Raw genomic sequence first — 25,984 nt, 5'->3', positions numbered from 1 at the left:
GTTTATAAAATATTTCATATACTTGTATCTCCTCACTTTGTGTACTTAATACCAAAATTAAAAAGCCTCTAATTTGCTGATCTAGTTCTTCAAAAGCACCTGGTCACCAATTTTGCTTTGTGATAATTTCTCTAAATTTCATGGAAAAAAATTATTGAGAAAGCAGTCTTCTCTTGGAAGTGATAACTTCCTGGCATTTCCAGTGGAAACGTTCGTGTTGTTTATTCACATGCCATTGGATTTTCAGAAAACTTACTCTTTGCTTTATTTTGTCTCTTATCCAAATGCCAGAACTGTTTCTTTGCACATCTGAGGCTTAAAGTTGGTAATATCCTGATTTCTCTAACTTTTGGGGAGAAGACTGGTTTCACCAACACAGTTTGTGGAACCAAAACTTGATTAAGTAGGAATTACCTGGAAATTACCTTTAAAATAGTACGTTATTTGGAGACTACTTAATATTGTAAAACAGTGTCCCACCATCTGAGGATTTGCCTTCTACCTCATTGAAAGTAATTATTCTTTGACATTGTATGAGGCACCTAGCTTTTTGTGAACCCCAAATCAAAAAGCTGAAGAGACAGTGTTATGTAATGATAAAAACATAAGCTTTACAATTGGGCTAACTTGGGTATAGATCCAAGATCTTTTGCCACTTGGAGCTTTGTGCTTTCAGCAAGTTCTTTCATTTTTCTGAGCCTCGCTTTCTCCTCAAGTTCATTGTGAAGGTTAAATGGATAAATGCACATAAAATGCCTAGCACACATCACACAATCCATTCTGGTTTGTTTTAATGTCAAAGGAATACTGTTGGCTTAAATGAAGGAATAGTTTTGAAGAACTTTTAGCTCTTTGGCAGAACTCTCTTTATACAAGCAGTAGTTATCTTGGATGCTTTATAAATCATACTATACACGTGATATGCAATATTGTATCATATCATACCTCTATTAAAAATATGGATGTGAACTTGATTAAGAAGTTTATAATTTTAGGTGCCTGGGTGGCTCAATCGGTTAAGTGCCTTCCTTCAGCTCAGGTCATAATCCCTGGGTCCTGGGATTGAGTTCCGCATTGGGCTCCCTGCTGAGATGGGAGTCTGCTTCTCCCTCTCCTTCTGCCCCCGGAACCACACTCATGCTTTCTCTCTCTAGCTTGCTGTTTCTCAAATAAATAAATAAAATCGTAAAAAACAAGGAGAAGTTTATAATGCAACAATAATCAATGTTTATGATGATTGATATTTTTAGGGAGTTATTTGTTTTAATCTTTGGAACTCTTTTTACGTGGGTTTTTAAATCACAGGGATACTAAGTGGCAGAGGAAGAAGTCTCAGTTAGGATTCTAATCCCTATCACCATGTCCTGCAGCTTCTATAATGAGAAAACTGATAATCATTCTGTTATTTGAGACTGAGAATATAGTAGTTGCTTATCATTGCTCCCTTTGCTTCCATAAAAACATGTCTGCACAAGTTATCCTTAGAAGGTTCAACTTTCTTACCATTTTACAAGATGAGATTTGGATAAGTTTGCTCATTCTAATATCTAATGGCATGACTACTGCTTCCTTTAGAATGTGATTCTACAAACACATTGTTTTTCTTGAGAACCTTGGAGTGATAAAACAGTGTTTACTTCTAGGCCAAACTGCTTTATTAGAGGAGAAAGAAATAAGGGGAGCATTGAGAGGGAGTTTTAAAAGTTGGAGAGGAGGAAAAAAACAGTAATTTTAAAATTCATGTAATATCTTGCTGTGTCCATTGATCTTTTACACATTATTTCTTCTTAAAAAATATTCATTTATTTTAGACACACAGAGAGAGGTGGCATGTGAGGGGGGGGTGCCAGGGGAAAGAATCTTCAGGCCAGCTCTCTGCTGAGCATGGAGCCCTACAAGGGGCTCGGTCGATCCTACCACCCATGAGATTGTGACCTGAACTGAAACCAAGAGTTGGATGCTTAAGTGGCTGAGCCACCCAGGCAGCCCTATAAATTATTTCTGATTTTTTTCCCCCAACAGTTAATGCCATTAAGTGACACAGGCTAAACACTGTTCTGAAAATAGGTCGTAACTAGAGAGTAGTGGAAAAGTGCATTGGACTAGTAACTCAAAGATCCAGGGCTGGGGTCAGTAAGCTACAGCCGTGAACCAAATCCAGCCTGCTGCTGCTTTTGTAAGTAAAGTGTCATTGGAAAGCAGGTGTACTCCCTTGTTTATATATCATCTGTGATGGCTTTTGTGCTGCCGTGGCAGAGTTGACTCATTGCAGCAGAGACTGTGTGGCCTGCAAACGTAACGTATTTACTGTCTGGGTCTTTAAGAAAAAGTTTGCCAAACCCTGGTTTAGGGTTCCAGTCCTAGTAGATATTGCCATGTAGCTTTGGGAAAGTCACTTTACTTTTCAAAGGATTTATCTTTTAATTTGTACAGTGGTGGTTATAATCCATGTCCTGTTTCTCTCTTGTATAGAGTTGTTTTGTCTTAAGGATCAAACAAGAAAATTCACGTGTCAATTTTTACAACCCATACTTTCTAGACATATAATAAAAATAATAGTAGAAACCATTTTTTGAGCATATACTTTATGCTAGGTCACTTACATTCATTATCTCATTAGCTTTCAAAAAACTCCCTTGAGGAGAGCACTGTTATTTTCCCACTTTGAATATGAGAATTTTGATATTTAGGGGGTACAGTTAACTTACATAACTTACACACCAAAGCTACCATTCAATTCATTTGAACAAATGTAATAAGCAAGTGCTTATTCCGTGAAGCAGAATGACTTCATACTTACACAATTGTTTTTCTTAGTAGAAAGGTTCTTGGTATTTAACACCCAAATACCCCAGAATGTTCTTATCTCTCAATTCAATGTGTTTTGGCTGATGGTTATATAAGAAAAATTTGTATTTATATCCCAGAAACTCAATAATGTCATATACAACATTTTAAACAAAGTAACATGTGGGAAGTCTTATATTAAATGCCAGATGTAATTGGGGTAATATCAGAATGCCATGTAAACAATCTGTAAAGTGCACCTCACGTCAACAAAGAGGATGTGCACGTGTTACTGCATATCAGGCCCCTGGTGACAACCGTGGGAATTGCTTTGGATCAGTAAGGGACGTCATAGACATTATATGTCTTAACATGGGAGTTTGCTGCTTATTTACAGGTGTTTTATTGTGTTTTAGTTACTTACACTCTAGAAAGTTGGTTAGTAGTTTTTGGTTGATAGGTAATGGATTGTAATTATTTTCATTTGAAATATTGGAAAGTGGGTTTTTTATTGGCGTTTCATGTAGAATACATGATTTTCAGTAATGGATGCTTGATGTTAAGCAGGAGGGAGAAGATACCTGTATTATTATTATTATTACTTGATCTATATGGACTGTTTTCTCTGTGTACCTGATGTACCTATCCTTAGTAGGTCTTTTTTTATGAATAATATGTAATTTTATAATATCTGTGTGCAGTCAAAGTATGTTGATTTTTCACATCATTTACCATCATCTTCTAATTGCCATCGGGAAGGACCTTGTTTCCCCTGCAGCCCTTAAAAGTGATGTCTGTTTTCTCTCTCTTGTTCCTCTTGTCTCAAGACCTGGAGTTGGAGTAGATAATCTTCCTTACTCCTCATTGCTGCTTGCAGAGTGCTCTCCCTTCTCCCTTTCTAAAACCCTGCGTCTGAAGCTCTTAGCAGCAGAGCATGCTGTTCTACTCTGTGTTGCTGTTCCTCTACCAGGAACCACCCCTGATCTCTTATCCATGGCTCACTGTTGTCTCTCTGCCATGACATCTGTCAAAATCCTGGATGATTTCAGTACTATAGATGATCTGAATGCTTTGGCCTTTCAGTTTCTTGACCTCTCTTCCAATAAGCCTTCCTCCTTGCTCCCAATATCTTTATTTGTTTTACTTGCCCTATTTCTTGATTGTCTATGGCCCCAAAGTTAGGTATATTAATTTTTTGAGATAAATTCATAATCTTTTTCTATGGGTTACTGCGGAGTAATATTTAATTTAAAAAATTTTAACAGTGTTATTTCAGAATGTCAGGCAGTTTTTCAGAACAAATAGCACATCACTGAAGTCCTTTAAAAACCTGTAACCAAAGGAAGTCTTTAGAAAGAAGGTTTGGGAGTTCTAAATACAGCTGTAAACAGTGCCTTTCTCACTACCAGAAAGGAAGTTAAATTGACATAAGACCAGAAGAACAGAAATGGGAAGTTGCAGGACTATGTACTTTGGCAAGAACATGTGGGTGAACTATGAAGAAACACCTCTGTGTTCTGCTCTGCTATAAATTATATGAGTTAAGGAAAAAGGAAATTGTAGGCAAACAGCGTATGTGTAGTAGAAAGGAAGTGGAATCTGAAGTCAGTGACTTTGATTCTATTCTTAGTTTAGCCCCCTACTAACTGTATAACCTTCATACTTATGGAATATAAGGAATAACATGGAGGACATTGGGAGAAGGAAGGGAAAAGTGAAGGTGGAATCGGAGGGGGAGAGCCTATGAGAGCCTACTTCGAGAAACAAACTGAGGGTTTAGAGGGGATGGGGTGGGGCGATGGGTGAGCCCAGTGATGGGTATCAAGAAGACATGTATTGCATGGAACACTGGGTGTTATACGTAAACAATGAATCTTGGAACACTACATCAAAAACTAATGATGTACTATATGGTGACTAACATAATATAATAAAAAAATTGAAATTTAAAAAATTAGATATCTGACCTCTCTGAGCCTCAGTGTTTTCATCTGTAAATTATATATATGACTTGAAGGATTTTTGTGAGACTTGAATTGTGTGTGTCTGCGTGTGTGTGTGTGTGTGTCCCCACTTTCCTTATGACTGGCATATAGATTCAGCTCAATAACTCCCTAGAGGTTGAGTCTATTTTTTTTAAAAAACATGATGAATTGAATTGGTGACTCACCAAAGAGGAGGATTAAGTCCACCTGTGTTGTGTATGAGGGGGGATTGGGGTATTTGTTTTTGTTGGTAGGCTAAAGAAGAAATTGTTCATTCTAACAGGAAAAAAAAAGTTTAAATTATTTTCCTCCATTTTCACAAACATGTTAAACCTCTTAAAATTGGACAATCTATATTTTCTTTTTTAAGAGGTGAGGAGAGAGAGAGAGAGAGAATAAGTGTGGAGGGGCAGAGGGAGAGGAAGAGAATCTTAAATCGGTTCTACGTCCAGCTTGGAGCCCAATGCGGGGCTTGATCTCACAACCTGAGATTATGACTCGAGCAAAAATCAAGAGTTGGATGCTTAACCAACTGAGCCACCAGGCACCCCAACAATCTATATTTAATAATAATAATAATAATAATAATAATAATAGTTAAAGTTAATCAAACACATGCTAGGCACTATCCTAAGCCCTTCATTTGCATGTAACAGTTGATTTAATCCCTATAGCAACTGTATCAGCAAGCGCTATTATTATAATTCTCATTTGCACAGGAAAAAAAATTGGAAGCTAGGTAAATTGCCTAACTTATGAGTAATAACCAGTAAGTAAAAGTGTTGGGATTGAAACATTTGTAACTTGGAACTAGAGTTTGGGATATATTAGATTATACATACTAAAATTACCTAAATTGTATGTTAGATTATAAGATTGTTAACTCACAAAGAGGAGCAAAAATTCTGGAGTAAAACAATATTGCTTTTGCTCTTGTCTAGAAGCCTGTAACCTATGCTAGACTAAAGGGCACAAAACTACTAGAAGACAATACAAAACAGTTTATAAATGCATGCTGAATTTCTAGGTCAAATAGTTTAGAGCGAGAAAAGAATAAACTGAAGTAATAAGGGAAAAGGCTTTCCAGAGGAGGTGGGAACTGAGATGCGCCTTCTAAATTATGATTTGGGAAGGCAGAGGGCTGAGAAGAAGACCTTATCAGGAGAAAAAAAACCCATGCAGATTAAAGTGAATTTCCTAAGATTATACAATGAGATGAGAAATCTGAGCTCTTAACACCTACTCAAAATTCTTTTCTGTTTCCACCTCCCTGTTCTCTTTTTAAAAACAAATCGAAGTAGAAGAGTGGACTCAATTCTATCCTGATTCTCTTGTACATCCAATACTCATGGACCAAACAGCTGGCTTCTAAAAAATTCATCTCTTTGTTCTTTATGCCCCTATATTTTCAGTGGGAGTTGCACTAGTGAGGGTAGAACTTGGCTATGGGAGCCAGATGTGGGTTGAGCAACGTCTTTATGTGCAAACACAAAGTCCTTTATGTACTGACAGATGGCTACCCCCTCACAGCACAATTGATGTTCCAACCTGTTTAATTGGGAGGGAGTCGGTCTACGATATTTTTTCATTTTTGCTTTTGCAGTGCATTTCTAATGTTTTCCTGATTTATATTTGGACATATGTTTAATAAGTGAATGAAGAAATCACATAACATTTTATCTCAAAAAATCAGCTTGCCCGGTGAGAGCTTGTATCTCTTACTACAACCCTTAAAATATTGTCAGGGTTGGCTTTATATGGAGGCAATTATATAATGATTTGAGATTTTTAAAATGCATCTATAGTAGGTCAGTATGTTAGGTGCATTGTTATAGATGTCTCTGTAAGGTAACAAAGAAGTTCTGCCATGGTGTAATATCCTTTTACATAAAATCTGTGGTTGCTGCCATACCCTGGTGTATTTTGAAATATTTATTATTTTGCATCTTAACTATGGGAATATGCCCCAGGACAGAGGGCAAAATTTTACTCATGAAGTCAACTTATAATGAAATAAATGTCAAATAGAAAGATGGTAAACCTCTGAGGCACACATTTACATGGGACTCAGATAAATCATCGCTTGTGTCATAATTTGGAGTAACAGCTGCTTGTGTAAACTCTTCTTTATTACTTTGCATATAATTCTGGGAGATACAGAAAAAGTTATTTGATTACTAGAAACAATTAACAATTGAGGAAAGCTGTGTCATTTTATTCATTCATTCATTTCATTCAATAAAGGCATTGCCCTTGCCAACTCTGTGTCCAAAGACATTATCCCTGTGCTCATGGCACTTGTCAGTGGAAAGACAGAGCATGGGATATCTTTCCATCTTTTTGTGTCTTCCTCAATTTCTTTCCTAAGTGTTCTGTAGTTTCTAGAGGTTAGATCCTTTACGTCTTTAGTTAGGTTTATTCCTAGGTATCATACTTACGGTTTTTGTTGCTATTGTGAATGGAATTGATTCCTCAGTTTCTCTTTCTACAGTTACATTGTTAGTGTACAGAAAAGCAACTGATTTGTGTGCATTGATTTTGTATCCTGCCGCATTGCTCAATTGCTGTATGAGTTCTAGTAATTTAGGGTTGGAGTCTTTTGGGTTTTCCACATGCAGTATCATGTCATCTGCAAGGAGAGTTTGACTTCTTCTTTGCCAGTTTGGATGCCTTTTATTTCTTTTTTGTTGTCTGATTGTTGAGGCTAGGATTTCTAGTACTGTGTTGAACAATAGTGGTGAGAGTGGGCATCCCTGCCCTGTTCCTGATCTTAAGGGAAAAGCTCTCAGCTTTTCCCTATTGAGAATTATATTTGCTGTGGGCTTTTCATAGATGGTTTTTATGATATTGAGGAATGTTCTCTCTACCCCTATACTCTGAAGAGTTTTAATCAGAAATGGATGTTCTATTTTGTCAAATGTTTTTTTCTGCATCAATTGAGAAGGTCATATGGTTCTTGTTTTTTCTTTCATTGATGTGCTCTACCACGTTGATTGATTTGCAGATGTTGAACAATCCTTGTGGAAAGGTAGAAACACAAAATATGAGTATTCAGAAAAGTGCACAGAGATTCAGGGAACTGTTGAGTGAAAAAGTTGCATTTAAATTGAGACCTGAAAGAGGAGTAGAAATTTGTATGAAATAGCAAGGCATCTTCAGTAGAGTGCAAGTGTCTCACTATTTCTCAAAGGCAAGAACGCTTGTTAGTGGTAGAAAAAAAGGGTTGAAGGAGAGTGGGAAATGATGAAATGAGACTTTTTCTGTTTACTGTTGTATTTTTAACACCTAGAACAGTGCCTGGCACAAAGTAGATTCAGTAAATACTTGATGAATGAATAGAATGAATGAATGAAGAATAAGAAGGACCAGACCATAAAAGGCCTAATTTTATCCATTGAAGAGGTACAAATTTTATCCATTGAAGAATATCAAAAAAGGAGTGATGTTGGATTTGCTTTCAAGAAAAATCACTCTGGGGCACCTGGGTAGCTCAGTGGGTTGAGCCTCTGCCTTCAGCTCAGGTCATGATCTCAGGGTCCTGGAATCGAAGCCCGCATTTGGTTCTCTGCTCAGCAGGGAGCCTGCTTCCTCCCCTCTCTCTTTGCCTGCCTCTCTGCCTACTTGTGATCTCTTTCTCTGTCAAATAAATAAGTAAAAATCTTTAAAGAAAAATCACTCTGTCAGAAATCTGGTGGATAAAAGAGAGTGAGCTCAGGGGAGAAGACCAGTGAAACTGGACACTGGCATTGGTATTAGCAATGGTACAAGAGAGAAGGGAACCAATATAAGAGGTATTTGGAGAATAAAATGTGACAAGGCTAGGTATTTGTTGGTACATATGGAGTAAGGGGGAGAGCAATAGAGATGACTCCCATGTTTCTTTCTGGCTTGGGCACATGAGTGAAGAGATATTCCATTAACTAGATAAAGAATACGGGAAACTTAGCAAGTTGGAGGGAGATGATGATGTTAGGGTTCAAATGTGTTCATTTTGAAGTGATTATGAGATATTCAGATAGAGATATCTGATAAGATAGGTGCATATCCATTGTGTAACAAACTCAAGAAATTTTCTAGGATATTCTTCTGCTATTCCTTTGGAAAATAGAGCAGAGCCTTACAGCTTTAATTTTATTTAAAAATAATTTTATTCTGTATCCCAATTATCATTCTGGCAATGGTACGAATATCTAGTTTAAATTATCTTTTTTAAATTCACTTTTATGTTTTTTTTCCTTGAAGGTAGAATTTTAAAAGGTAGCTGTCTTAGTCAAAAGCAGGTAATTGATCCCCTTATCCTATCATGATTAATTTGTTTCAATAAATGTTCATACAGTGCCAATGGCTTATGTGCTAGAAAATATTTTAAGCACATTACACCAAGTATCCTGTTAAGTTCATGGTAAAAGAATTAGACTAAAATTTGAATGTTAACAAATGGCTAGACAGGGCTCATTCAGAAAAAGGCACCAAGAGCATTGAATTTAAGTGTAAATAATGTATGTCTATTACAGTTTAGATGGCTCTGTGTGTTTTTCAGTACACTTCTATTTTAAATCCTCCATTCAATACAGGGCTTGTTCTGCTTTCCTGGTCTTCTAATTATTAACTAGATAACAGCTGTAGTCAAATGAATGGAAAAAAACACAACACATCTTTCTTCCAGCTATTGGTGACCTTTGAGAACATGAAAATAACATGTCACAGTGAGTTGGTATAGTGGCTGTTGATCAAATAGGGTATTTTCCCTAACCCATGCTGCAGACTCTTCTACTTAATTATTTTATTAAGCCACTTTTAGGCCAGTTTGAGATTTTTGAAAGAAATATTTTAAAGCTTAAATTTAGTTATTGATAATGTTAAAAGTTCATTTGTTTGGTTTCTGCTGAGAGACTCTCCCAAATATGTAGATGTTTATATGCTAATAATACAATAATCATGTTCATACAAATTGCAGTATTTGGTATCAGGGTGCTTATATAACAAATTATGTGCAGGATACTTTACTAGACCTTATGGGGAATAAAAGATTAGTAAGACAATGGGTCTTATTCCAAAAGAGCTTCCTGTCTAGGAAGGACACTAAAAAAGTATAGAAATAATTATAATAGGAAGTAAAAATTGACCAACATCATAAACTATAAGGGTAAATTAGTAAGGGGATTAAGAATCTGGGTGATCTCACTTATAGCTGAAAATATCAGAGATTATTTCATAGAAGAGATAGCTTTTGACCTCAGTTTTGAAGATAGGAAAGGATTATGCTTCCAGAAGTGGACAAGGTGGGAAAGGATGTTAGAAAACAGGAAAGAAGAAGATTAATGTCTCAGAGATGTGCTTACACAGGATGTAAGGTGGAAGAGAAGTGGGGGCAGAGGAGATAAATCTGGCAAGTCCTGCTAGGGTCAGGTCAAGAGGGCCTCGAGGGCCAGATAAATGATTTGGCTTTTATTCATGATGCAATTTTTAAGCAGAAGAAAGATCAGCACTGTGTCCTAGCAGTAGTAGAATGGTTGGATATAAGCAGGGGGCAATTAGAGGCAGAATGAAAACTAGTGAGGGCCAAAATTAGGATAATAATTAGAACAGAGAGAAAATTGACAGTGGGCAATAGTGAAAATGGTGATATGCCCCATGATAGCAGGGTTTCTGTGCATAATTGCCTAGCAAGTTTGTGATTTTTTGCGCTACTACATATCCACAAATCTAAAGGTAGTTTGTATTTCTAAATTGTATTTAAGGAATCGCTCAGTCTGAGGGTTCCTTCTCAGGCCCATATTCTCTCCCTGTGTTCCCGTTCTGCCTTTGTTGCAGGCTGCGGGGACTGAATCTGCTCTCCTACATGCTTCAGTAGCTGCTGCCATGCACTGCATTGCATGGCATTTGATCCCCCCTGAGCCTTGCTGCTGAGCGTCAAGCAGGGTCCCCACACCCATGTTCTTTCTGTGCAGCTAAAAATAATTCCAAGGGCCCTTTAGCTTATGAGAGTTTAAAAACTATTAATCTTTGTAGAAAGGCCCGTGGGGGTAGCCAGTATAATAGATATGGGAAAGTTGAATGGTTATATAAATGGCAGACTTTTCCACAAACAAGGTTCAGATGTAGGCACACCTCTCTTATTTTTCCACTTAATTACTCTGAGACTTATATGCCTCAGTAGCAACCCATTTTCCTTTTGAGGCAACCCATTCTCCAACAATTAATTACTCATTTTCCAATAACTCTAAGAGTTAGTCCTCTGATGCTAAGTATCAAGGGAATGGGATTCTGAACAGTTCACTGCCATTACTGGCTCTCACTCCTGTATGGCATTGCCAGGTTGGACAACCTGACAGGTGATGTAATGATGTAATGATGCTTTCACTGTTCCAGATCCTTAAAGAGGCCAGAGCAGTTCTTTGAGGGATGATGAACCCACTCCTCAGTGCCAAGTTCTTTCAAGGAGGCTCTACATTAGGGCTCTAGAGTTCTAGATCTTAATAGTCAGCTCCTTCGGTTTATACATGCAGCTGTATCTCAGTGTGCAAGCCAGTTCCAAACGTTCTAGTTGAGGACTTTCTGTAGAATCTTTCACCTAACAAACCCCAAGTCTCCCTCCCTCCCCAATAACAAAGTTCTTGCTAAACTTTTGTCTCAGGACACTGGGGCCTATTCACTCTGTAGTGACACAACTAAAGAAGCCTAAACAAGTGATTCTTCACCCAGATGGAAAAATCTGCTTCAAGATTATTTTCTCTTTCTGCCCAAATGGCAAAGCTGTTGCAAAGTTATCTTGCTAAGGAAGAAAGAAACCACAATTTAATCTCTAGTTAAGCATCTCTCAGGACATTTTAACACTTAAAGAGTGTAAAAATCTTATAAACACATCATGCTTTTCTGTCCTAAAATTTGACTTCTTTCTCAGATGAAATTATCACACAAGTTGGCAAATGATATTAACATTATTACTACCACCATCAACCCCAGGAGGAACAGTATTAACATTTATTGAATGTTTGCTCTGTGCCAGGTTAAGTGCTTTATATATTCTAACTTCTAAGGATAAAACAACAACTGACTGAAGTGGAACTAGTCTCATTTCACAGATGAAGAAACTGAGACTTGAGTAATTTGCTCCAAAACAGATAACTAGTAAGTGACAGAAACAAGTGAAACCAATACCTGACTATACTGCCTTTATTTTATCAATTGAGTTTATTAATTGAGTGTTTTATTGAGTGTTTATTAATTGAGTGGCTGAATCTCTGCCTATTTTCTAAATATACCTGGTAACCATTCTAAGTTTAGCTACTATACAGACAGATTCTTAGCATGAAGAGTTACCATTTGAGTGATCAAGATAACATCATCAGTAATAAGTCATGTATATAGTGTCGTGTATCCCCTAATATAATGCAGTGAATGAGAAGGGCATGTTACCTCTGAGATAGTCTTTGCTGAAATTCATAATTTCAGTCTAATTACGATGAAAGACAAGCCCAAATTGAGGAACATTTTACAAAATAACTAACCAGTACTCTTCAAAAGCTTCAAGGTTATAAAGGACAAGGGAAGACCAAGAAACTGTCAGAATGGAGGAAGCTAGGAAGACATGCCCTGTAGACAAACATAAGATATTATCTTAGATTAGTTCCTGGAACAGAAAAAGGACATTAATGTAAAAATTAGGGAACTCTGATAAAGTCATAGTGTATTTAATAGTATTATAGCACAGTTAATTTTCAGTTTTGATGAATATACCATGGTTATATAAGAAGTTAACCTTAGGGAAGTTGGGTGAATAGTATATAAGAACTCCCTGTACTGTCTTTACACTTTTCTTTACATCTAACATTATTTAGAAATAAAAAGTTGATAGAATTATTATTTAGAGCAGTCAGTCAAGAGAATATGGATAGTATTACTGTCTTATGATGAAGATGTAGTTGGCCCTAGTGATAATTCTTAGTCTTAGGATCAGACAAGGAATCACAGTGAGGAAATTAACTGACTTTGCTGGCATGGAGATCTGCCACTTTAGATGTATGGCATTGTGGTTAGAATATACAATCCAATTCATAGCCTGTTTTAATGTTTTAAGTATTTTTTTTCCTATAAAGTTTTAAAAGAAAAGCTTCTAAATCTTATGTTAGTAGACTTAGGCTGAAATAGAAGGACACTTGTTTCCACAGAGAAGGCTTTGTCTTCCCCTGTGTCCCCTGAAAGAAAATTAAATCAGCATGACTTGTTCCATCTCAAATGGGGATTTTTTATAGCAAGAAATATGTTTCCTAGAGGGTAGAGCGAATATGGGACTATTCATCTTTTTTCTCCTTGGATTTGATTTCCACTTAAAATACCTAAATTTGTCAATTCCAAAGAGAGATCTTGACTTGAAGTTTCTCTAGATTTCCTATAAAAAAGATACAAATGCTTTAGCCATGATTATTTTGACATTCAAAGTATATAGGGCTAGTTTAAAAAATTATCAATTCCATGATTATGGTTCTTTATATATTAAATGAATTCTGTGGTATGGTATATTCCATGTGTTTCAACAGTGAGGGTATTTCAGGCTTGTTCCTGTTTTTATAAATTCAGTACGTTTCTAAGTAATGTTAATAACTAATATCTAAACTAGTATTCTCGTCTCCTGTACATTTTCACATTTGATTCTAACAACAACCCTTAGAACCCTGAGTTCTAAGTAGGTAAGGTAAGGATGAGGTAGGTAAGGATGATTTTTACCAAATTACTAATGAGAAGTAATAATTGAAAGGTTGGAGCCCAAGCTTGGGCATTTATTAAATACCAGAGCAAGAGCGTGGACTCAAGCTCTTCTGACAACTTATCTCATGTTCTTTCTGTTACCTTCAACTCCCATGGCACTCAGTTCTGGGTTAGTATATACTCCTAAGCTTGAGGTCAGAAGTTCTTAGTCTATGAAGGGGGAAATGCAGGAAATATAATGGTGGATATGTATTTTTCTATGGAGAAGGTCTATAAGATTAAATAGATTCTCAAAGACATCTGGGATGTCATCAAATTTAAATTTTCTTCTAAATGCTGTACAGGAAGGTCATAGACATTCCTCTCACACTGCCAAAAGCATAATAAAAAACATGGCTTATGTTGTCAATGACAGAATCCCTTCCTTCACTTCTGCCAATTCCTAACACATACATTGTGACCATTTCCTAAATTAAGTTTCACTTTTACTGATCCTGAATTGATTATTTAAAGAGTTCTAAGGTAGAATACAGTGTCCAGTAAAAGATATCATAGATATTTGAAAGAAGAGTTTTTACAGGAAAATATATTCGTTTTTTTGACTAAACTGTTCACCTAAGGAAGCTGCATAATGCAGGAGAGAGAGCAGAAGGGACAGAGGGAAATTAACGTTCGATGAACACTGTTTAACCTCTGTTCTTGATACTTTACACATACAACCTCTCTGACTTCTCAGAACAACTTAGCTGTCTTGCTCTTAGAGGTTGAGTTACTTAACAATATGGCATAATTAATAAATGGCAGAGCTTAAATTTGGGCCCAGGTCTGTCTGATTCCAAGGCTCTCCCCACTGCACCCTAAAATAGAAGGGCAAGATTAGATACGGCAGTGTGAGTCTCAGTGTCAGTATAGGTCTAGGTATGGGTGAGCATGATCGATCAACCTAAGGAGTGGCCCATGGAAACATAAATCTAGAAGTCAGATCTTCTACAATGAAATTCAATACTGTATAGAAGAAGTCAACTTGAAGTGTTGAGAGCATCCATAGAGAATCATTTGAAAGTCAGGAATTAGGACATTATAAATATCAAAGTTGAGTCCACTTGCCTTGTTGGGGCTTAAAATGGCAGACATTTGACATGTGGGAGATCTGAAAGCAAGTGTTGTGAACCTAGTCATCGGGGTAGGAAGTGGTGAGGCACAGCCACTGGGGCAAGGAGCCAGACATCAGGAAACTAGGAACAGTAGTTGTAATTCAGCCATTGAGAATATAGGGGACTAAAGTCAAAGGAACCAGTAGCAGATGAGACTTAATGACAGTTCACTGAGGTTGACTGCCTTAAGTACCCTCTTCTTAGATCAGAATTGATACCAAATTAAGGGGTAAGCACTAAGTGCAGAGATGGAAATCAAGCAGCTTTACCAGTTAGGGCTCGAGATTGAAAAGTAGAGTGAAGGGGCGCCTGGGTGGCTCAGTGGGTTAAAGCCTCTGCCTTCAGCTCAGGTCACGATCCCAGGGTCCTGGGATTGAGCCCCGCATTGGGCTCTCAGCTCGGCAGGGAGCCTGCTTCCCCCTCTCTCTCTCTGCCTGCCTCTCTGCCTACTTGTGATCTCTGTCTGTCAAATAAATAAATAAAATCTTAAAAAAAAAAAGAAAAGTAGAGTGAAGCAAGTATAGTGACATTTTTCCAGTTAATCTAGTACAGTGGTTCTTCAAGTATGGTCCCCAGATCAATATCAGCATAACCTGGGGATTGGTTAGAAATGTAAATTCTTGGGCCCAACCCCTGACCTACTGAATCAGAAATTCTGAGATAGGGCCTAACAATCAGAACCACTGATCAATCCATTAACCCCCAAAATCTAATATATACAGAAGAAAACCAGAAGTAATTATGAGTAGGCTTACTTGAGGCATTCAGTCTCTGCTCTTTATTTATATAAGGTTATATAAGCTAAAGAGGCTTTTTTTTTATAGGGTCATAATAGAAAATTGGGGTTAAGCAAAACAGACTTATCTTTGTGGGCTAGTAAATTATTTTTTTCCCTTTCTGCTCTTCTTCCTCCTTTAAAAAACAAATCCAAGGGATCAATGTCTTACAATGTTGACTGGCCCATCATGGACCAGTCAGTCATTAAATGACTCATTTTGCTCACCTAGATAAATATCCTGTTTCTAAGATTCTAAGAGGTTTATTTAAATGTAATATAAAATATTAAATAGGCTAAATTGAAGATAAGTATTGTGCTCAGAAGGCATCATGAATTAATGAAGGAAACATAAATAGATTTTGAGCCAAATTACACAATCATTACATGAGAAAGTTTAAGTGTCTATCATGTGCCAGGTACTGTGGTAGGCCCTGGGAATATAGCAGTGGAAACAAACAAACAAACAAACAAATAAGACCCTCTGATTTCATAGAGCTGACATTCTAGATGGGGAGAGAGATAATAAAAAATATATATTCTATTAAATAGTAAGAGATATTACAGTTTTAGATGGTGTGGCTGGTAGAGGCCTTGTTGAGAATATGACATTTGAATAAATAACAAAAAGAAGTAAGGGGGTATGCCATGTAGAATCCCCTGGGCGAAGGGTATTGCCAACAGAAAGGACAGCGAATACAGGGTCTCTGATGCAGGAACATACACAGCCCATCTGAACAACAGTAAGGCAAGTGTGGCTGAAGTGATGTAAGTGGGGAGAAGGGATTAGGGGAGTACTGGGTAAAAAGCAAAAAATATGTATAGATACTGAGAATACTGTTCTTTCAACATATCTATATTTTTCAAAATTTTTATATGAAAAACTTAGGGGAAGTAAAGCTGTAGTAATTAAGAGTTTCGTTTGGTTCAGGGGTAGACAAATAGATAAATAGAACAAAAACAAAGACCCAGAAACAGCCCATGTATGGAAAGATATTTGACATATAGTTGAGGAGGTACTAAAGCTTAGTGATAAACTTCAACAATACTAGTAATGTAGTAGCAGTACTTATACAATTTTTACTATGTGTCAGACACTGTTCTGCATGCTTAACAAATACTAACTAAATTAATCTTCACAACACACTTGTGAGAGTGAGAGATTATTTTCTTCATTTTACAAGTGAGGAAACTGAAGCAGGAAGTTGAGGTAATTTACTTATGGTCAAATGACCAGTAAGTGGTAAAGCCAGGATTTAAATCCAGGTAGTCTAGCTCCAGTGTTCACACCTTAACTACTTTGTTAAACTGTAAAACTTATACAAAAGACAAGCCTCCAACTGAGAGAAAATAATTGTAGCACATTATACTGACAAGGGATTGATTATTCCAGGAATAAAGGATATCTACAAATCAATGTCAAAAATACTCAGGGGAAAACAGTGTAACTTTGTATGGTGACAGGTAGTAACTAAGCTTATTGTGGTGATGGTTTTGCAATGTAAGAAAGTATCAAATCATGTTGTATACCTGAAACTAATATAATATAACAATTATCCTTTTGTAAAAAAGAATGGTTGGCAGACTCTTCATAGACCTGGGTTCTAATTGTGATTGCCCTCTGGGTGTGTGACCTTGAAAATTGAGTCATTTCATGTCATGGAAGCGGTATTGTTTGGGGATGTTGAGTATCCCCAATTTGACCAGATACGGTGCTACTAAAATTTGGAAGGTACTTAAATACATAGTTTTAACTAGTGTTCACAATCATTTGAAATAGGGATTATTATTACTTTTTCAGATGTGAAAACTTAATTTGTTCAACAATCAAACAGCTAGAAAGTGGCAAAATTGAGACTTAATGAATGTCACAGAATTATCATAAGAACGAAAGTAACTAATGAATATATAAATATTGTGCTATGCACTTTATTTATATTCCCCCCGGTAGAACACAGTAGGTGTTAATATTGCCCCTGACTACTTCATTCCCTATGGGGTTTAGAACTCAAAAGCTTCAGACTTGGGTAAAAAGGACTTGGTCCTTAGCACTGTCAGTATCAACATTTTGAATTAAACAGATTTTTTTATTGCTTATTTGGAAACTAAGCAACCACTTATGCAGTCATTTCTGTGAGAAAATGAGTTCTAAATTCAAGGCACTACAAGTTAAGTTAATTTTCGGAACACAGCATATACACAGATCAAGTGTTAATAATTACCCGTTCAGGTTAGTATCCAAAATACATGAAGACTGTGTAAAACTCAATACCCCAAAAACAAATAATCCAATTAAAAAATGGGCAGAAGACAGGAATAGACATTTTTCCAAAGAAGACATCAGATGGCCAGCAGGCACATGAAAAGATGCTCAACATCACCCATCATCAGGGAAATACAAATGAAAACTACAATAAGATATCACCGGACACCTGTCAGAATGGCTAAAATCAACAACACAAGAAACAAGAGGTGTTGGCAAGGATGTGGAGAAAGGGGAACCCCCTTGCACTGTTGGTGGGAATGCAAATTGGTGCAGCCACTCAGGAAAATACTTTGGGGTTCCCTCAAATAGTTAAAAATAGAACTAACCTACAACCCAGTAATTGCTTGGGTATTTGCCCAAAGAATACAAAAATAACTAATTCAAAGGGATGCATTTACTCTGATGTTTATTTTTTTTTGTTTTTTTAAAGATGGACATGCTAGAGTCTCAGCAAGGTTTGACTTTATTTTATTTTTTAAAGATTTTATCTATTTGACAGAGTGAGAGAGCACAAGCAGGGGGAACAACAGTGGGAGAGGGAGAAGCAGGCTCCCCACTAAGCAGAGAGCCCTACATGGGGCTTGATCCTAGGACCCTGCGATCATGACCTGAGTCAAAGGCAGACACTCAACCATCTGAGCCACCCAGACGCTGCTTTATATGCTGTTTATAGAAGCATTACCTACAATAGCCAAATTATGAAAAGAGCCCAGGGGTCCATTGATGAATGGGTAAAAGAGATGTGGTGTGTATGTATGTGGTGTGTATATAAACACACATAAAAACATACACACACATACAAATGCAGCGGAATATTTCTCAGCCATCAAAAAGAATGAAATCTTGTCATTTGCAACAACATGGATGGAGCTAGAGAGTATTATGCTAAGTGAAATATCAGAGAAAGAAATAGCATATGATTTCATTCATATGTGAATTTTAAGAAACAAAACAAATAAGCAAAGGGAAAAGAGAGAAAGAGAGGCAAACCAAGAAACAGACTCTTAACTATAGAGAACAAACTGATGGTTACCAGAGGGGAGGTGGGGGGATGGGTGAAATTTTTGATGGGTATTAGGGAGTACACTTGTGATGAGCACTGAGTGTTGTATGGAAGTGTTGAATCACTAAATTCTACAGTTGAAACTAATATTACACTGTATGCTAAGTAGCAGGAATTTAAATTAAAAAAATTATTTTTAAAAAATATCCTTTCATTAAGCAAATCTTTAACAAAGGTTACAAAAGGATACAATGTTAATGTGTTTGAGGGCCATCTTCAGGAAGATGGTATCGGGACATGGTTTTTCTTTTTTCTCTTCAAAATGACTTTTGAAATGCAGAAATCTCTATCAAATAATGGAGTAATTGTGAAGGTTTGAGTATTATTTTTTTTTATTTAAGATTTTTATTTATTTGAGAGAGAGAAAGAGAGAGAGAGCGAGAGCAGGAGAGCACAGGCAGGGGGAGCAGCAGAGGGAGTGAGGAGCCAGATGTGGGGCTCTATCCCAGGACCCTGAGGTCATGACCTGAGCCGAAGTCCGTCACTTAACCAACTGAACCACCCAGGCACCCCAGGGTTTAAGTATTCTTATGGCCATATTTATTCCATTCGAAAAGTGAAGGAAACAAGAAATAATTTTCCTAGTTGAATTAAGGTAAGCCTTCCCAAGTTATGGCTCTGGAAATATACTTTTAATTTTTTGCCATTAACTTTTATTTCTGACTTTTCAAATAAGCTTTTAAATTTGATTTTAGTATGATTGGCTATCAGAAAATATTTTTGCACTTAGGCAATACCCTTTTGAGTGTTAAGAATTTCTGTCTGAATATGGATTTCCTCTAAGAATATTTTAGACTATTTGCCCGCAAAAATACAAGGAATGTTTAGTATAATAGCCCAATGTTTTCAACAATAAAGCTATCCTTTTTTTTCTCCAGCAAAGGAGCTTTGCTCATTGCATCATGGTCTTTTCCATGATTGTAGAAAGACAGAGGAATGCTAAATGCAGATGGTCTTTTGCCAAAATGTCCAATTACTGAGTTTCTTTCATAACCAAAGGAGAAACTATTTTTACTACCTTTACAAAATCATGACACAAACATGAAGTTAAGAATTGCTAATAACTTCACTTTCATTGTTTTCCCATATAAAGACTTTTTTCTAGTTAGATCAACTTTTCCCAGCTTCTTTTTAATATTATATTATTTTTAATATATCAAGAGAGCTTATAATCAACAATTTTCTGTTAATTTCATACTGTGTTTTAACTAGTGGTTCAGTCTCTTTCTACACTAAATTGTTTATATTATTTTATTTTTTTCAAGATTTTTATTTATTTATTTGAGAGAGAGAGTGAGTGAGAGAGCACAGACAGGGGGAATGGCAGAGGGAGAGGGAGAAGCAAGCTCTCTGTCAACGACACAGGACTCAGTCCCAGGACCCTGAGATCATGACCTGAGCTGAAGGCAGATGCTTAACTGACTGAGCCATGCAGACATCTCTATACTAAATTGTTGTTAGTTATTAAAGATAGAAGAAAAAATTGATACCTTTTATTATCCATTTTTTCTGTTTCTTGTTCTTTCCATATCAGAGTGCCAACATGTAAACTATGTGAGGAAGAAGGAAAAGCAAGGCTTCTGAATAACCATAAATAAATTTCTCCTAATTAGAACTGTATCTTTTTAGTTATTCTATGACTTCTTAAGTTCAGATTGATAACATGATATCTAAAGATATGCCATGCACATGTCATTTATATCTTATAACTCGTAGGAAGAAAATAGACAATGTTTTTGATAACAAAAAACTTGCTGAGAGATTTGACAACTTAGAAAAAAATTAAATCAATTAGCTAGTTTGTACAAAAACACATCAAGTCTCACTGATTTAAGTCCTGCCTTATGTAGGCTTTTTTAGATGCTTTCCCTTCTCAATTTTATTATTTTTGAAAAAATTTTTAAAAGATTTTATTCATTCATTTGAGAGAGAGTGTGCACGCTCCTGAGTGGAGGTTGGGGGCAGAAGGGGACGGTGAGGGACAAGCTCTCCCCCACTAAGCATGGAGTCCAACACAGGGCTCAATCCCAGGACTCCAAGAGGACTCTGAGGTCAGGACCCCAGCTGAAGTCAGATGCTTAACCAGCTGAGCTTACCAGGTGCCCCTCCCTTCTCGGTTTTAGAATTTTCTTTCCCCAAACCATTTCTACTGTGCTTTTTAATAATGTGCTCTTTTTTCCTAGCCACCTTTTTGCTCCAAACTAGCAATTAACCCCATAAATTCTTGCAGTTTCTCTAGGTTTATTAACGGAATTTTAAAAGTAACTTAGCCTTGTCTGCCTTTACCTGTTAGAAAGTCCAACCCATTTTCTTTATAATTCTTAGAAAAAATTCAAGATCTAGGATTACTGTCATCACCTTCATAATTCTTTGATTCTTGAGTATTGATTACATACCAGATGCTATGCTGAGTACCCTTGGTATATAATCTTTGATTTTCACAGTAACCCTACAAAGTTTGGTATAATTATCTTCATTTTACAAATGAGAATACTGAGTCTAAGATTGAATAAGCACGTGGTCCCACCTAGTTACTAGCAGAGCTGGAATATGAACCAAGCTCTCTGTCTTCTTAGGCTATGAATTTTCCATAGACCCTGATACCTTCCTTCCTGTGTTCTGCCCTTCCCACCCTAGTCAATGCTGTTATAAAATAATGGAAATTTTGGAGATTCTCCATCTATTTGTCTTAAACAGACCAGAACCTTTAAAGACATTTTGTTTAGTACTTGTATGACATAAATACGTACCATATCTTGAAATGTGATACACCATTGAATTCCCTTTTGAAAAATTAATGACTTCATGTCAAAAATATATATTATTCATGTTTTAAGAGATAGGTTTTTTAAAGTTTTATTTATTTAAGTAATCTCTACACCCAGTGTGGTGCTTAAACTCATGACCTAGAGATCAAGAGTCGCATGCTCTTCTAAGCCAGCCAAATACTCCTTAAGAGATCATTTTTAAGTGATCAAACCTTGTAATAATGGTTCATACTTAGGAGTGCAATAAATTCTGTAACTAAGCACCTGACACTCTAAGAAAATCTGAGAATCCTATTTGGGATAATTTAAGAAATGTATAGTATATACTTAGTTATACTCAGTATGGCTTAGTTGCCCAATGCTTGTGCTTCCTTTATAAATAACTCTGTGTTCTTCTTTCTGATATAATTCTCTATACTATAGTAGTACATTGCTAGTAACTAACTCATATCTATAAAAAGTGACACCAGATGAGCAAATTCTTAGTTTATCTGAGTTGATCTCAGTAGTAGAGTTTTCTGACTTCTCTTCAAAATCTGGTTTTGTGCCCTTATTTTCCAGATATGAAGCTATGAGTCTTTGGTTCTTTCACTTCAAATCTATGGATAAGCATAAGTGGTCTGTTAACAGGACTTTTTTTTCCTGTCTTTGATTTCATTGCATTTATATCATTGACCTTTGCTTCAAAAAGCATTCAACAGTCTTTATCAGAGGGAGACCATGAAAGGGGGTGTTGTAAAGGCTTTATTCTGTAAAAGGAGTCACACAGGCAGAGCTTTATATTTGCTGAGTGATTTAATTCTTATACACGCAGAAGCTGGCAATGGGCCATGAGTAACATGGAGAACAGTACTAGCGTAGTCTCCCTACAACTTTCCCACTCTCTGCTATATTTAAAAAAGAGAGAGAAAGAAAGCACCTCCTTTCCTGTGTTTTAAAATTGACCCAGGGAAAGTGAAACATGGTATCTAGACTAGTCAATCGCTTTATCAGGATTCATAAAGCCACTCATGGGGTTTTTATTTTTACATCAACAACTAAGGAACATATTCTCCAGGGAGAAAGATGCCTGCTTAAATCAGTCTTCCGAGTATGCAGAGCAGAATTATGAAGGGAAAGTCCACTTACAGGAATAGCAACTACTTTGAGAACACGGTCTATGATTATGAGATGTTATGAAGTGATTAGCTATTCCAAGATAATATCATTTTCTTGTAGGTTGGTGAGTTCGGCAAACACTGCCTTTAAAAGTAACTGTTAATTCTTCTGTTTACCGAATAATCTATCTATAGAGAAATGAGGAGCAAGCATATTTTGATTAACATCTTAAAAGCCTTAGAAATTGGCTAATAAAATGTTGTTACCAATTCTTTGGAAGGCAATTATATCCTTTATAATTTTCTGACAGTTTAGTGAGATTTAGGCTGACTAGTTCCTTCTTGTTGAGTAATAACATTCCTGAACTTCATATTTGATGAATACAGATTTATTTTGCTAGCTCTTTAAGTACCTTGGGGTATTTTTGTGTAAGACCGTGTAAGCGTATATGTGTTCGGATTTTTTCCATTTGTTTTATTTTTTTGTGAAGTTACTTAAGAGACGTACTTAGTAATGAACATTTCTGTTGCATGTTTAAAATCAAGGCTCATCCTCACTATGATCAGTACAAATTTTAACTAAGCTTTAAGCATCAAAATATTTGGGTTTGCATCTCTGGGAACCTTGGACTTTTGCTAGGCTGCAGTTTCTCTTCAAGCACTGAGAACTCTTAGCTTTTGTTAAGGAAGACCTGATACTTACGCAGTGAGAAAGAGACCACTTTTCTTAGGTAGAGTTTATTCTGGGCAAGGCAGAAACAGTTCACTGGGGTGGGCACCTAAATAAATGGTGAGCTGTGGTACTTGGAATCTACAGAGTGAATCTTGATACCCGAGTAGGTATCAAGTTGTTTGGCATGCAAATTTCTTATGCAAATTTAGATTCAGACTTAGGGAGCTGTAGGTACCATGGTATAATAGGAAAAGTCTGGCTTTGTATAAATCAGCCTGACTTACTAGGTGTGGACAATAACTTTAACCTCTCTGATGTCCTTCAACAGTAAAATGAGGATTAGGACTTCACCTAGTAGGGTTATTTTGAGGATTAGAGAGAATATCTATATTTATTGACATCGTTCTCAGTAAGTGATGGCTCATTATTTTTATCATCATATTCAGCAGCAGCAACAGCAGCACTCCTGCTCTCAGATGGCTCTGTTTTACATTTTCTGTAAGACTACTTGTTAGTCAAGCAATTGCATAACCTAATATACTAGACAATTTTAAGATAGGAATACAGAGGCCTATGGGTAGCTTCTCAGGACACAAGACTTTGAAACATATAAAGCATATATTATTTACATAAGCCTGGCTTTCTTTCCCTTCTGAACTGGTTTTGTTTGAGTAAAAATATATCCCATGTCGAACTGTTTTTCTACTTTTCTACTCCTTTTGACATAGCCTGGGATAGTGCAGAGAACTGTAAGTGGAAGAGAGAAGTAAACTTTGACTCTAGCTGCTTGAAATAGTTTTTAGGGATGGAGGATGAAAGCCTCATTATTTAGCCCAAGGGATGCTGATGAAAAAGAAAGGCATTATCTAAAAAAAAAAAAAAAAAAAGAAAGAAAAAGAAAAAGAAAAAGGAAAAGAAAAAAAAAGAAAAGAAAATCCTTAGGTTTATATACTACAAGTAGAATACACAGGATTGAAAGTTGCTTTACTTGCATTCTGCAGAGTTCAACTGAAAATTCCAGTAACTCTCAAATTTGGAACTTCTGGTTTTATTATAGAAATAAGAATATGAGAATTAGAAGGGGATTTAACTGATATGTGTAAGAGCTGTGTAAGTATGAATAATTTGAGCTTGGTTTCTTGAACTAAAATTATCAGTCCCATGGGGGCTCATTATAAGGAGCTGAATCTCTAAAAAACATTATATTGAAAAGCAGTTTTACCTTAAAACTTTTCCATCCAATATGACTGGTGCCAAGATATGCTCAGGTGAAGTCTAAAAATTTTAGGTTCAGAATAAGCATATAAAGAAGATTCACATTGTTAAATAAGTTTTTCTTTCTTTCTTTCTTTCTTTCTTTCTTTCTTTCTTTCTTTCTTTCTTTCTTTCTTTCTTTCTTTCTACTTTTAAAGATTTTATTTTTAACTAATCTCTATACCCAACATGGGCTTGAACCTACAACCCCCAAACCAAAAGTCATATGTTCTACTGACCGAGCCAGTGCTGACTACCCCTATTTTTCTTACTTCAGATTTTAGACTTCTTTTTGGGTTGACAGTCTACACTTTTATATGGATTTAAGCCAGAAAGCAAGAGAGGTCCCCCTTACAGTCATATTTACTGAATTATGAATTCTAGTTTAATTACCAGAAATATAATTTTAATATAACCTGGACCTAAAGTAGAAAATTACATCATTTTCATCATCTAAATGGATATGAATTGACATATTTATTAAGATCTTTGCCTTCATATTCTTCAGCCAGAAGCTAGTTGGGTGAAGACGAGGTGGAGTTTCTTCTCTTCTCTATATTGGGCAGGGTGGATGCTGATGGAACTGTGGAATAATCTAGGGGTGAGATGTAGTAATGGTACCAGTTCTATGCCCCACTGTTTAGCAAACAAAGATTTCTAAGCACTGGGGATTTACGTTCTCCATAGCTCCTTTATCAATTATTTTAAACTACCTTAGTGCAGAGGATTGTCACAAATGATAAGTGTTAGTATGTCAATTGAATGTATATACTCATGAAGTTGATCAGCTTCCAATTCAAGCGAAATCATAATAATCCTAGTAGTTAGAATCTAGTTGAAACTATTTCTACATTAAGATAATCTATGATGGGATGTTAGGCAACAAAACTTTCAAACTTATTTATTTTGTTCGTTGTCTTTGCTTTTATTTGCAGTTCTGGGAAATGCCAGTGCAAAGTGGGTGTCACCGGCTCTACATGTGATCGATGCCAAGATGGATATTATGACTTTAGTAAGAGTGGCTGCTTGCCCTGCCGATGTAATAATCGGTCTGCCAGTTGTGATGCCCTCACAGGTACACACTTTCTTTAACTTTGTTATGTAATTAGTCTCTTGTTCTTTTCATAAATTTCGAAAATCATATTGGTTGGAGAACTATGGAAGCAAAGAAGACGATATGAACTAAAATTCCAGAAAGGGTAGAACTCTTCCTAAGTAAGTGGATGACCATTAGCCATTTTTTTTCCAGGGGACATTTGCTGATTCTGGTCATAGGCTAAAGAGCAGATTTAGCCCAAGCAAAGAAATTCTTGAGGAAAGAGATACAAGAAGAGTTTTTGGCAGTTTTTTGGGACTTGTATGATGGATTAGAACCTAGAGGAGCCCTAAACACAAGGCCAGTTTTCCCACAGGACATTAGTTGATTGTGCAAGAGATGAGAGGCTGGCCCAAA

General features: G+C 36.4%; 1 protein-coding gene across 1 annotated transcript in view; it reads left to right on the top strand.

Moving 5' to 3' along the window:
- The window catches only part of MEGF9 (multiple EGF like domains 9), an 82,675-nt gene that overhangs the window by 43,126 nt on the left and 13,565 nt on the right, over nucleotides 1-25,984 (top strand). The window contains exon 3 of the mRNA XM_047700446.1: nucleotides 25,467-25,606. Coding sequence (XP_047556402.1) covers nucleotides 25,467-25,606 — 140 coding nt within the window. The remainder of the gene's footprint in view (nucleotides 1-25,466; nucleotides 25,607-25,984) is intronic.

This window comes from Lutra lutra, chromosome 13, assembly GCF_902655055.1.
Source record: "Lutra lutra chromosome 13, mLutLut1.2, whole genome shotgun sequence".
Classification (NCBI taxonomy): domain Eukaryota; kingdom Metazoa; phylum Chordata; class Mammalia; order Carnivora; family Mustelidae; genus Lutra; species Lutra lutra.
Note: the sequence above shows the minus strand (reverse complement) of the source record. Positions and strands in the feature narration are given on the sequence as shown.